The 13,490-nt window shown below is 52.9% G+C and overlaps 5 protein-coding genes across 5 annotated transcripts; 3 read left to right on the top strand and 2 right to left on the bottom strand.

Annotated features, from left to right (window-relative positions):
• Nucleotides 1-1,091: 1,091 nt before the first annotated feature.
• On the bottom strand, nt 1,092-3,189 carry NEUTE1DRAFT_115902 (uncharacterized protein; the record flags this gene model as incomplete). Its single annotated transcript, XM_009849739.1, has 4 exons — nt 1,092-1,899; nt 1,957-2,766; nt 2,881-2,940; nt 3,007-3,189. 4 exons carry the CDS (start codon nt 3,007-3,009, stop codon nt 1,393-1,395), a joined length of 1,380 nt encoding a protein of 459 aa, XP_009848041.1.
• A 643-nt stretch (nt 3,190-3,832) lies between these two features.
• Nucleotides 3,833-5,575, top strand: NEUTE1DRAFT_57702 (uncharacterized protein; the record flags this gene model as incomplete). The annotated part of the gene is made up of 3 exons (XM_009849009.1): nt 3,833-4,486; nt 4,583-4,854; nt 4,995-5,575. 3 exons carry the CDS (start codon nt 4,226-4,228, stop codon nt 5,167-5,169), a joined length of 708 nt encoding a protein of 235 aa, XP_009847311.1.
• A 16-nt stretch (nt 5,576-5,591) lies between these two features.
• NEUTE1DRAFT_76379 (uncharacterized protein) lies at nt 5,592-7,753 on the bottom strand (the record flags this gene model as incomplete). The annotated part of the gene is made up of 5 exons (XM_009849738.1): nt 5,592-6,641; nt 6,724-6,812; nt 6,875-7,001; nt 7,132-7,160; nt 7,384-7,753. The coding sequence occupies 5 exons, from the start codon at nt 7,548-7,550 to the stop codon at nt 6,052-6,054; spliced, it is 1,002 nt and encodes a 333-aa protein (XP_009848040.1).
• A 772-nt stretch (nt 7,754-8,525) lies between these two features.
• Nucleotides 8,526-10,534, top strand: NEUTE1DRAFT_76377 (uncharacterized protein; the record flags this gene model as incomplete). The annotated part of the gene is made up of 1 exon (XM_009849737.1): nt 8,526-10,534. One exon carries the CDS (start codon nt 8,533-8,535, stop codon nt 10,246-10,248), a length of 1,716 nt encoding a protein of 571 aa, XP_009848039.1.
• Nucleotides 10,535-11,688: 1,154 nt separating this feature from the next.
• NEUTE1DRAFT_127636 (uncharacterized protein) lies at nt 11,689-13,080 on the top strand (the record flags this gene model as incomplete). Its single annotated transcript, XM_009849736.1, has 2 exons — nt 11,689-12,015; nt 12,082-13,080. 2 exons carry the CDS (start codon nt 11,689-11,691, stop codon nt 13,078-13,080), a joined length of 1,326 nt encoding a protein of 441 aa, XP_009848038.1.
• Between the last annotated feature and the right edge of the window lie 410 nt (nt 13,081-13,490).

The raw sequence follows: 13,490 nt of genomic DNA, 5'->3' as shown, positions 1-13,490 counted from the left end.
GTCGAGGTGAACACTTGCCACAGCCCTCATCAAGCAACGACGCAGCCGTCGCAACAACAACAAAGACAAGCGAACACCAAGTGAACTATTGTATCAACTAAGCGTCAAAGCTGGAACGCCCACCAATAAAATGACCAACGCACTCGATTCCGAAGCATTCTAGTAGCCTTCGACAATGGATCAGCAATGTGACAACTAGGATTATTCAATCTTTTTGCATTAATCAGGGCTCCTCTCGTACCTCCTTCATCCATATTCCCCCCTCGCGTCCTATCTACCTAGTCCGGCCTAGCAATTTTCACCGCCTTCCCGCACCGGTCTCCATCTCATCGGCTCTTCTGGATCCGGCATCGTCATCTCTCGCCCAAATCGGCTCCCAACCCCAATCTCGAAAATGGTCCCCGCCCTCCGGATTCCAAATCCACTCCCTAGGCCCCGGCTTCCTCGCTGGCATCCACATCTTTGACTGCGTCTGCGTTTCACGCACCCCCTCGGCCGTGCGCGCTTTCGCTGAGCCCCCCCATGTAAGTCTTAGTGGGAATATAGGGATTGTTGCTGGGCCGATGGGAACTGGGGCGGGAATAGAGGATGTGCTTGGTGATTCTGGTCGCTCTTCTTCTTTTTCAGACAAAGGGGAAGAGAAGGTGATGGTGATAGTACACCGTTGGTGTGCAGTTATATCAGGAGCATGGGGTTGTATGCAGGAGAGTCGATGGATGGGACGGTGGTGGTGGTGCCGAGGGGGATGCGAATGAGGAGTTTTATGGGAGGAAGGGGATCACGGTGAAGGGGATTCTGAAAAGGGGTGTGCCTTGGCCGGAACGAGGGCGAGATACGAAGGATGGTAAAAAGGTTTGGTCGGAGGGGGTAATGGGCTTGGTGGAGGCTTTGAGTGCAGCTGATCAGCAGGGGAGGAAGAAATGTGATGGGGACCATGATGGTTCAAGCAGGAGAGTAAAGTGTGGTTAAATGTATAGAGATAGAGAGAAGGATACACGCAGAAGGATAGATTAGATGCCGCCTGTTGACAATGGGAGGATAAGCATGCGTAGGAGGTGCAGCGTCAAGCTTACATGAGTAGGATGAGAGGCGGTGGTAGGCTTCACGTTTTGCGTGAATACAACTGACATGAAGCTGGACTTCACAATGAATGTATCAACAAACCAACAATTTGAGGCGTGAAAAACATACCCTTACAGATGCCAACCGTAATGTTTCTTCTTTGTCCATGATAAAACGCTACGGTATCCCTTCATCTTCACTCAAACTAAGGTACGCTTAGTGATGGCTGGATATTGACATCACAAGGCTGAATTGTCAAATCCATTCCCGGTCGCAATCCGCCCAAATCTGAAACGTCTTGCAAATTAGGCCAGATAATATGCGGTTATGTTACAAGTACAAGCCCTCGGGCTCGCCTTCCTGCTTGGTGCGCAGAACTCTTTCACGAGCAGCTCTGAAGTCAGCCATCTGCACCCGCATTCTGCGCTCACGGAGGGCCATGAGACCGGCCTCAGAGCAGATAGCCTTGATGTCGGCACCTGAGAGATCGTCCTTCTGGGCGATGAACTCTTCCAGGTCAACATCCTCGTTAAGTGACATCTTGCTGGTGTGGAGCGTGAAGATCTTGCGCTTGGTGTTCTGGTCGGGATTCTCGAAGAGAATCTTGCGGTCGATACGGCCAGGACGGATTAAAGCAGGGTCAAGCGACTCGATCTTGTTGGTGGCCATGATGACCTTGACGTCTCCACGATCGTCGAAACCATCCAGCTGGTTCAGCAGCTCCAACATGGTTCTCTGGATTTCACGTTCGCCGCCCGATGTCGAGTCGTAACGCTTGGTACCGATGGCATCGATTTCGTCGATGAACACGATGGAAGGGGCATTCTCGGCAGCAACCTAAGGAACATGTTAGAGTATATACTTGACAGTGTAGCTTGAGACACTTTTACATACCTGGAAAAGCTGGCGGACCAGTCGAGGACCATCACCAAGATACTTTTGGATAAGCTCGCTACCAACGATACGCAAGAACGTTGCCGAAGTTTGGTTTGCCACAGCCTTGGCAAGGAGGGTCTTACCGGTACCGGGAGCACCGTAGAGAATGACACCCTTGGGTGGCTTGATACCCATTTCTTCGTAGAGCTCCGGATGCAGCAATGGAAGCTCAACTGATTCACGAACTTCCTGGATCTGCTGTTCCAAGCCACCAATATCCGCGTACGACTCCGTGGGCGCCTTGTCAAGCTTCATGACGTTGACGGCCGGATCCGTGTCGTCGGTGAGCACGCCAACAATGCTGACACTCTTGTGATGTAGCAGAACGCTGGCGCCGGGCTCCAGAAGGTCTTTGTCGACGAAGCTCATGATGCTAACGTAGTACTCGGGCCCCGATGTGCTAGAAACGATGGCGTGGTCATCGTCGATCAACTCCTCGAGAACACCGACACCCATGGGGCTGCCACGCATGTCATCGACACGGGAGCGCTCGTCAGCCATGCGGTCGGAAGACTCGAGCTCGGACGCAGGAACGTTGCTGTCCTTCGCGGTCTTCGCCTTGCGTAGACGTTCTTGGTTTTCGACATATTCCTCCTCGAGCAGCAGATGATCGTGGATTCGTTGCATTCGTAGGAGTCGGAGTTTGCATCGACTTGTCGGATACACTGAGGGGAGCTTGGCGGCAGCGCTGGCACCGCCTTGTCTCTTCTTCTTGCGACCGATGCGGGTGGTAGGCTTCGGCGGCGGCTCGTACTTGGGCTTATCTTTCTGTTTTGGTGGCAATGGTGGTTAGCGATGTCCATGATGTCAGCGCCTGAGTCTCACAGGACAGCAAACATGCCGCGCACAACAGAAACCTTGACGCAACTGAAGCCATCCTACCTTATCTTTCTTGGACTTTGAAGGGTCCTGGCCTCCGCCCATGCCAGACTGATTTTGACCCTGCGCAGCTTGTCAGTATGCGATGCATTGCAAGCTTGAGCTCAGCTCCGTATTGCGGCAACTGACCATGTTGACGGTCCGCCTTTCGCAATTCTTGAAAGTGTGGTGGAAGGCTCAAAGGGGTGCTGAGAATTATATGATGGGGTCGTAAAAGTACCGCACGATCTGAACTCGTTGACTTGGGCGGCAGTGATGGAAATGATTGTCCTGGTGTTCGTTGTTGGCGGATGCCCGTTTGAGGTTCAGTTGCGACGGGATGGCGAGCTCCAGTTCAGGCCCCCAGTGAACGCGACACACCTCATCCGTCTGTCGTCCAGTCGTACACCTGACGCACAGACCATCAAGGCTACTAAGCTGCCGGGGGCAATAGCACCTTGCATGCCGTTTGAGCGCTCCTAGCACTTGCTGTGCGTTTGCATTCGATCTGTCTACTGACCATAAGTACCTGGACAAGCTGCACAGCTTTAAGTTTGTAACCTGTACCGTATGACGGACTGTTTTCCCATACATACAGCGCATGGCCACGACATTGGCAAGGGAGGGGACCACGGCACACCTATTCCAAGGACGACTCGAGTCCAGCCAGAGCTTCCTGCTTCCATCCTATCCCGTCGCAACTTTGTGTACATTCGAAGGCGACAGTGGTCATTCATCCTCAACCTTACCCGTATACTGAGAAATGAAGCAGTGTGTGGTTGAGGCGATTAAACGTTACCATAGCACCAAGCTCGTTCCATTGCCGCTTCTTCAACACAGTAGAGGTAGGAACACCGCGCTCGCCAATTTATGTGAGCATTTGACTCTTGGCACTCTTGCGTACCTTTACGGACGCCGCTCCCCACTTGCCCACCTCCCGTCGACTCTTGAAAGTTGCCTTCTTGCTTTCCTTTCCCTCCACAGGAAGTGACGACCACAATCTCACCTTGTCAGCGAATGTTCTTTCAGCCTTGCATTCGCAAATAACCTACGGTACCTAAGCAGGCCCGGTTTGCGAATCCTCGATCAGTTGCGGATGGAAACTTAAACTGTCCTGTCCTTCGTTCCACTACCAGCTCCTCCATCACTTAGTAGAAACCCTCTCACCTTGCAACATCATTCCACAGGCCTCCTTGACCCCTCCACAAGGTTTATCTTATCAGTACTCCGTTGTTATACTTCAGTTGTTTCGCTGAACACCACTTCCTACGATCTTATTTGCGTCCAACAGCAAACCATATACTGTACCCACTCCCATTTGGGCGCAATACATATTCCTTCCTCTGCACCAACACCCCATCACTTGACCATGGCGACTACTCGTGAGCGCCGCGTTGCGAAGGAATTGCAGGATATATGGAATGACCGCGAGACCTCGGGCGTCATGGCCGAACCTCTCGACTCGAGCAATCTGTCGCACCTCAAGGGCTCCTTCAGCGGCCCCCCGGACTCGCCCTATGCCGGGGGTACATACGAGGTCGACATTCAGATTCCGGACAAGTACCCGTTTAAGCCGCCCTCGATGTATCTTATTACCAAGATCTGGCACCCCAACGTCAGCAGCGTCACTGTACGTTTCTCTCGTTTATGTCCCCGTGGTTTATGATTGATGTTAGGAAGTAGGTGGAGTTTGGAGAGCTGAACTAACCCTCCGACATCTTCACAGGGCGCCATCTGTCTCGACATTCTTGGAACAGCATGGTCCCCGGTCGGTACGATCAAGACAGCGCTGCTTGCCGTACGAATGCTTCTTGAATCGCCAAACCCGAAGGATCCCCAGGACGCCCAGGTGGCCAAGATGTTGATGGAAAACCCCAAGCTGTTCGCCCGAACGGCACACGACTGGGCCGTCAAGTATGCCGGCGCGCCCAGGGTGGACTCGATTCCTCTCAAGTATGACGAGACCGCAAAGGAAGGTTCAAGGAACGATGCTAGCAGGTATGTGGCATTTCTGACTATTCCGATGCAGTGAACCACCTTGAGTTAAGCAAAAGCCATATGGACACAACATTACTGGAAACCCGGAATAAAAGTCAGAGGCGACTAACCTTAGAGCCTGCTTGGCGAACCCAACACAGATATGCTGGATATAACAAGGACCTGGTGGATCGTTTTGTCAACATGGGATTCGACGTAGAAAAGGTGGTCGATGCTTTTATCTTTGTGGGTATTGACCGGAACGGAGGCGCCGATTACGAACTCGAGGAAGCATACATGGGCGATATCACCGCGCGCCTCCTCGGCGAGCAGTAACATTCAGAGAGTGAGGGCGGGCAATGAGAGCAACAAACACGGCTATGTATGGTGATGAGGAGGTGGTATGATTTTACCAATCAGCATTATGGAAACCAGAATGGTCTGGACTTTAAAAGCGGACAGGTAAAGCGAAGGATGGGAACCGCAGTAGCTGAGGCCGACGTTCGACTGGATTAATCGGTGGTAGGTTGGCGCGGCTTCGTCTGTTATTAGTCTATACATCAGCCGCATTCGGATATGGAGTTTTACGGACGACAAGGGTGTCAATGGAGCAATGGAATTTCTGGCTTCTTTCTACTACTGATTCTTCACTTTACCGGTATTCGGAGTTTCCGTCCTCCTTTACATGGAAGCTAGCAAAGTGATAGCGTATCTATACAAAGTGTATGACGCATTCAAGCTGGTAGGTGAAGACAGGCCGGTAAGTCATGTGAATGTGACGTTGTGAATAAATGGAAAGTATAATATACCTAACCGCCCACACCCATTCCTTGGTTTCACCTCTATCAACAAGAATATCGCAAGATGCGGAAAGGGATATAAATGCACCACACGGTATACGCCCAATCCCCATTCCCAGTAGCAATGGCCAAATGTCTCTATCAAGCTTCAATTGTCATTCCAAGACACACAGTCACAAATGCAATACGCTCCACGTTCCCTGCTTCCTTCTGACTGTGCCTTCGGCCCCGACCAGGTCGGCAGATAAGCCGAACCAGAAGAACAAGACTACCCGTGCGCAGAGACAGAGGAGACATGGACAAGATGTTTTGGTTGTTTGGTTGGCTGGCTGGCTGCTGCGACTATTCATATGTCCGCCTCAGAGAAGACAAAAGAAAACGTTCGAAAGATTAAAAATTGAACCCCTTCAAACTTTTCTTAAAGCAAATCGCGTCTGACGAACTCATCACGGAGAGCCTTACCGAGGCTGGCGGGCGAGCGCTCGACAACAACACCGGCGGCCTCGAGGGCCTTGATCTTGGAGTCGGCACCACCCTTGCCGCCAGCGACGATGGCACCGGCGTGACCCATGCGACGGCCGGGGGGAGCGGAGATACCGGCAATGAAGGAGACGACGGGCTTGCCGCCGTTCTTGGTGTTGTACTCCTTGAGGAAGTCGGCAGCCTCCTCCTCGGCGGAACCACCGATCTCACCGATCATGATGATACCATCGGTATCACCGTCCTCGAGGAAGACCTTGAGGCAGTCGATGAAGTTGGTGCCGCTGAAGGGGTCACCGCCGATACCGACGACGAGAGATTGACCAAGGCCGGCCTGGGTGGTCTGGTTGACGGCCTCGTAAGTAAGGGTGCCGGATCTGCTGACGATACCGATACGGCCGCGCTTGTGGATGAAACCGGGCATGATGCCGATCTTGCACTGACCGGGGGCGATGATGCCAGGGCAGTTGGGACCGACGAGACGGGTCTTGGACTGAGTCTTGAGCATAGAGGTGATTCGAACCATGTCTGCAACGCCCGGTTAGATCACTGGTTTCCAAAATTCGCTTTTCTCCGCTTGCGCGCCGTCCTTGCGAGCCATTGTACTGACCATGCTGGGGAATGCCTTCGGTAATGCACACGGCGAGGGGGATCTCGGCCTGGAGGGCCTCCTCGATACCGGCAGCGGCGAGAGGGGGGCTATTTTCGATGTTACTATTAGTAAGGCCCTCAAAGGCTGGTATTGCAGAGAGAGTGCTTACGGGACGAAGATGGCGGTGGCAGTAGCACCGGTCTCCTTGACGGCCTCGCTCACATTGGAGAAGACAGGGCGATCAAGATGTGTTTGGCCAGCCTTCTTGGGGTTGGTGCCGCCAACAACATTGGTGCCTAGAACAGAGGGCGAAATGCGTCAGAATTCCATGTTTGCGACAGTTTGCGACCCAAGATCGGTACCGATAAGCGGGAGATAAGCGAAGGGAATGGTGGCAGTGGTAGGTGGTTGAGGGTGGTGGTTTACCATATTCGATGGCCTGCTGGGCGTGGAAACTGTACAATGAGCCATCGTCAGCCAAGTCAAATTCGCAGCATTAATCACATCCAATGGTGTCCTGGTCTTGGAAAGCTTGTGATCATGGGCAGTTGGCGGAGGTGGAGCATTCCCCAGATGCGCCCGAGTCGTGTCATCGGCGTCGCGAGTCACGACAAGCAGGGCGCAATGGGGAAAACGGGGAATGGGGAATTTCGGGCAGGGGAGGCAGCTCTAACTCACGTTCCCTGCTTGCCCGTGAATCCCTGGAAGAGAACCTTGGTGTCGCCGTTGATTTTCAGGTTGTTGATGGTCGCCGCATAGGGGGACGAGTTGGAGCTGTAGGCTCTCTTGGACAGCTGCTGGACGAGCTTGCCCGCGGGCCGTGTTTGCCTTGCGATAGCCTGCATTGTGAATTCTGTGGGCAAGAATGCAAGAATAGTGTGGAAATGAGGAGGGCGCCGGAGGAAAGAGGAGGGAGAGGGCAGTATTATGGGCGAGAGAGCCAACAATGGAGCCGATGATGTCGTTGAGGGGGGGTTTTGTTGTTCGTTTCCAGTTTTGCACGGGATCGCACGTAGAAATTCAGGACGTCGACGGCTCGAGCTTCTCCAACTCCCCGCCAGCCAACAGAACCCTCTCTCCTCGAAAAATATCTCCAACTAGGTGCTCTCACATCGGGCCGCACTATGACAGGATCCGCTCGCGAGCCACAGCTCCTGTCGCCGACCCACAAAACACCCACCGCCCACCGCCCACGGCAGGGTCTGCGGCAATGTGATTCAAGCTCATGAGGGTCTTGTTATCAGCTAGGTACACCGCGCTAACGCTTTTCCAAGACCGCTGCGTGTAACTACACCCAACCCCGCCGCTCTCCTAACGTGAGAAACTTGACCCAGATGGCTTGGTGGGTACCTGACCAAGCCAGCTCCAGCTGTAGTGTACGTCACAAAGTACCGATCGGTATCAAGCGTACCTGCCTGTCTCGCCGAGCTTGCCAGGGTACCGGCGGATTCTCGGGGCTAGATTATCAAACCGCGCCAAGTTACAAGCCACATCTACTCTATAGACAGGGGACTCGCAGCTCGGCAACGGGTGGCTGGAGATCTAGTTCAGCCGCATTTTACGCCGAGGTCACTTGGTTCTTGTCGGTGCACGCACATGCATGACCGCCGATGCATGACACTTCAGTGGGTGGACTTGAAGCACCCATGCAACTTGAGGCTGGCACATCTGTTACAGCCACGGCAGGCGTAAGCGGTACGGCACCTTCAACGACAACTGAAGCGTCCCGACATTTGCCCCGCAAAAGGTTCAAATAATTGATTCAACGCCAACACCGAAATCGTCAACAACGAGATACGAGGTTCGCCAGTCCAACACAGCGCAAACATGGCGACAACAACGGTCACAGTAACTCGCAGCAAGAAGAATGCCAATTTGCCGTCCGAAAACGACAGGTTCTTGAGATGTTGCGCCGACATCGCGAACGCCCTCATCGAAGATCATGAAGCCGCTCAAAACGGCCGTCCGCAAAAGGACATTAATCTCAACAGCCTTCGATCCAAGTTTGCGAAGAAACACAAAATCAACAACGTTCCCCCACTAACCGCTATCATCGCCGCTGTCCCCGAACATTACAAGAAGTACATCTTGCCCAGACTCATCGCCAAGCCCATCAGAACCTCGTCGGGTATCGCTGTAGTGGCTGTCATGTGCAAGCCCCATCGATGCCCCCATATTGCGTATACCGGCAATATTTGCGTCTACTGCCCCGGTGGTCCAGACTCCGACTTCGAATACAGCACACAGTCATACACGGGATATGAGCCGACATCGATGAGAGCCATCCGGGCTCGTTATGACCCCTTCGAGCAGGCGAGAGGACGAGTTGATCAGCTAAAGTCATTGGGCCACTCGGTCGACAAGGTCGAATACATCATCATGGGCGGCACTTTCATGTCGCTCCCTGAATCATACAGAGACGAGTTTATTTCCCAGCTACACAACGCCCTGAGCGGTTACGGAACCTTGAACGTGGACGAGGCTGTGAGATCGGGAGAACAGAGCAACATCAAGTGCGTGGGTATCACGATAGAGACTAGACCGGATTACTGCCTTCAGCCCCATCTTTCGAGCATGCTGCGCTACGGCTGCACCCGTCTCGAAATTGGTGTTCAATCCCTTTACGAAGATGTTGCCCGCGATACCAACCGTGGTCACACCGTTGCTGCCGTCGCCGAGACCTTTTGCCTCGCCAAGGATGCCGGTTTCAAGGTGGTCAGCCACATGATGCCTGACCTTCCGAACGTCGGCATGGAGAGAGATCTTGACCAGTTCCGGGAGTACTTTGAGAACCCAGCTTTTCGTACCGACGGTCTCAAGATCTATCCTACCCTTGTCATCCGTGGAACGGGCCTTTACGAGTTGTGGAGGACAGGCAGGTATCAAAACTACACGCCCAACGGATTGATCGACCTCGTGGCAAGGATAATGGCCCTCGTCCCCCCTTGGACTCGCATCTACCGCGTCCAGCGTGATATCCCCATGCCGTTGGTGACGTCCGGTGTCGAGAACGGTAATCTGCGTGAGCTGGCTTTGGCGCGTATGAAGGACTTTGGAACCACCTGCCGCGATGTGCGCACCCGTGAAGTTGGTGTTAACGAGGTCAAGAACAAGATCAGGCCGAATCAGATCGAGCTCGTCCGTCGCGACTACACCGCCAACGGCGGCTGGGAGACTTTCCTGGCCTACGAGGACCCCAAGCAGGACATCTTGGTCGGTCTGCTCCGCCTGCGCAAGTGTTCGGAAAAATACACGTTCCGTGAGGAGTTGGTTGGGCAGCCCACCAGTCTGGTCCGCGAGTTGCACGTTTACGGCATGGCTGTACCTTTGCACGTCAGAGACCCGAGGAAATTCCAGCATCAAGGTTTCGGTACGCTCCTCATGGAGGAGGCCGAGAGGATTGCCAGAGACGAGCACGGAAGTGTGAAGATCAGCGTTATTTCTGGTGTCGGTGTGCGTAGCTACTACAGGAAACTCGGGTATTGGCTCGATGGGCCTTACATGTCCAAGTGGCTCGATGGCAGGCCTGGACCTGAGGAGTAGGTCTACTGCTTTTCTGTGGGTGGATCAACAAAACGGACATGAGGGCGTTGGGCTTCTGCTTTGATTCAAACGGTCAGGCGCAATGGGTTGCATTACGACGGAAAAGGCGTTTGAGGTATGGTGTGCGGTTTTGGAGACTGATGACCTTTTGGGTCAATGGCAGATACACATGACCTTGTTCTCGGACACAGACATATGCTGCACAGTTTCTTCCCGGCTTATTGTCTCATTTTCTCTCACAAGTGCAGTCATGTGTTGGTTTCACAACGCAAGCACGCTCTGAAAGCGTCTTCCCTGCGAAAGCCTGCGTGCGTGAATCACACTTCATCATTGTAAATGTTTGAGATACCGTGTCCATCCTTAGCAATGTTGATGTTCCGAGTCTGGCATTGCACGCCTGAAACCGTGACAGTAGATCTCGCATTCTTCGAGTTCTTCCTTCTTGAAAGAGATCTGGCTAAGCAGTGATAATGTACATTTCAAGCACTTGCTGACAGGAATCTCAAAGCAGGGATCTAAAATGAAGTTCATCATGTCCAACACAAGACCTCTGCATGGATATAAAAGGTTAGCTTGATACGACGACTATACAAGAAACAGGAAGTAGACAGACGACAGGAGAGCTATTTCCTGTGCAGAAATCAAGTCAGGTTCTTTTTGACACCCGCAAGAACCGAGCTAGCGTTTTCAAACATGCAACATGAATTTTGGCAAGATGGACCCAACTCACCTCAACCATCCATCATCTTCAATATTCGGGGCGTCAAATTTCCGGTTCCTGAATGGCCCCAGTTTGTACCCCTGGCTTTGCTTTGCTGACCTTCAGCCCCCTTTTTCAGCTGACGCCTTCTTGGACGTTCATTCGTTGAAGCTTGAGGCTCAAGAAGAGGACCTTGTCACGTTCAACGTCTGGTCAGTTCTGTCGTCGATCCCTCCAGAATGACACTCTCCCCGATGGCAGCGCCGAACGTGAATCCCTATTGAGGTTTTCGATGGACTATAGAAGAAGTGCGGTATCTTACAACCAAAATGATGATTTCGTGTTTGGTTTCTGTGGTTGCGCTGGTTTGACGAAAGTCCGGAGGATTTTAGGAACCAGAGGCGGAGGTTGTCCTACCCGATGGACTTGGCACCCCAGATCTTCAACCACAAGATCTTCATATCCGACCCCGCGTACGAAAGCCCGCTAACATGGGGCGTGACAGCTAATTGTATAGCCGTTGCGCTATTGCGTAAATGGTGTCGACTTGTTACATACGCTTTCGTAGGTAGAGGCAGCTACCCCGCAGCCACAAAGAACCGGTCGACAAGAAGGGGAATGAACTGCAATGGTAGCAGTTACGCATAGGGGCCAAGACGGCGTATAAAGCTCGGGTATATAATCGTGTGCATCGATCCCATCCTGGCCTCTCTTGAACTCGACCCAAACTCTTGCCCATCATGAAGTTACTGGGCCCATCTGTTACCGTCGCTTTGTTGGCTTATGCGATCTACTCCTGGGGAACATTTATATACCACAATGCCATCGTCTTCGGCTTCCTTCGCACCAATCCCATGAGTACTTTTGTTCAAGCAGAGGACATTCAGTACATTCCCGACACTGTTCACTGTGAAGACCTTCACTATCATGCCCCCAGCAAGACCCTCTTTACGGCTTGCGAGGACTATCCCGAGACTCGCTTTCAGTGGTTTCCCCCCTTGACCAATTTCAACGATTCGTCAATCCTTAAGACCTACCATGGTTCTCTGCATGTGATTGACCCCGAAGTAAGTCAAAAAAATACCCTGTGCCGGCAGTCGTATGCATAATGGAGTCGCTTACACCTTCCGCAGACCAAGAAATCCCAGCGCCTTACCGTGGACAACTTCGACGGACCTTTCATCACCCACGGGATCGAGGTTCTCACCAACCCCGAGCAACCGAATGCCGTATACATCTACGCCGTCAACCACCTTCCTAACCCTGCGCACGTCATAGCCATCCAGCCTCCACCGGCAGACGTCCCCAAAGCGCGGTCTCAAATCGAGCTTTTCCACCATGTCATCGGGACCACCACCGCCACTCACCTTCGCTCCATCTGGCATCCTCTGATTCGCACTCCCAACGATCTTGTTGCCACATCCCCCACATCCCTCTATGTGACCAACGACCACCTTTACCGGGACCACGGCCCCATGCGCTTCATGGAAGATATGTACGCCAAAGCTGAATGGACCGACGTCATCCACTTGCAGTTCTCCCTTGAAGCCCCCTCCACTCCCGCCGAAACAGACGCTGTGGCCGGCGTCACCGCCCACGTGGCACTGGACAAGTTCCACAACGCCAACGGCCTAGGCCACGGCCGGTACGAGAACGAGGTAGCCATCGCCAGCGCCGCTTCCGGAGTGCTGAGCATCAGCGAGCTACCATCGTCGCCTTTATCAAAGTCGAGCATGATCACTGTGCTCAACCGGATCGAGTTTGGCTCCACCATCGACAATCCCTCGTACTTTTCCGATCCCTACGCCGGCACGGCGGACGGCGTCGACCACAGCGGGTTTGTCGTAGCCGGTTTAGGCAAGGCACATACGCTGGCGCAGACGCGCAAGCAGCCGGAGGCCAAAGATCCGGTCATGGTGTGGTTCGCGAAGCCGGTCAAGCAGGAAGAGAACGGGAATGTGATTTGGGAGAAGAGGCTGTTGTTTGAGGATGACGGGACCAGGATTAGGAGCGCGAGCGCGGCGGTTTTGGTGGCTATTGACCCGGAGAAAGAAAGAGGGAAGAGAAAGGCCTGGTTGTTCGTTACGGGATTTGTATCGAGTAGTGTGGTTGCTGTTAAGGTTGACTTGTGAAGTGAGTGACGAAAGAAGGGGGGGGGGGGAGATGTTGGCTGTTAGGCTGTAGATATTCAGGGGCTTGAGCACGAGCCATCAAACCATAATGCTTTGATGGCTCGTGCACGAACAGAAACCTCGATGAATGATACAATCAACTCAAGAATCCACTCGGCGTTATTCAAGCAAATACATCGAGGAAGATGTTTTCGTCAGTAAAATATGGCTAGACGAGGGTATTGTACACTAGTGATTCACAAAATCTAATGGTATAAGTCTTCTCTGAACAGTGCTGACGTAGGAGGATGATCCGGCTTATATACACAAGTTACCAGATGCTACGTGACCCTAGAAGCCTTTAAGTCTTTTGAAACACCCTTTTTTTTTTTTTTTCAAGTCTATGAACTCAGAAGACCTCAGCTGAGCAT

The sequence above is a fragment of the Neurospora tetrasperma genome (assembly GCF_000213175.1).
Source record: "Neurospora tetrasperma FGSC 2508 unplaced genomic scaffold NEUTE1scaffold_1, whole genome shotgun sequence".
NCBI lineage: Eukaryota > Fungi > Ascomycota > Sordariomycetes > Sordariales > Sordariaceae > Neurospora > Neurospora tetrasperma.
Note: the sequence above shows the minus strand (reverse complement) of the source record. Positions and strands in the feature narration are given on the sequence as shown.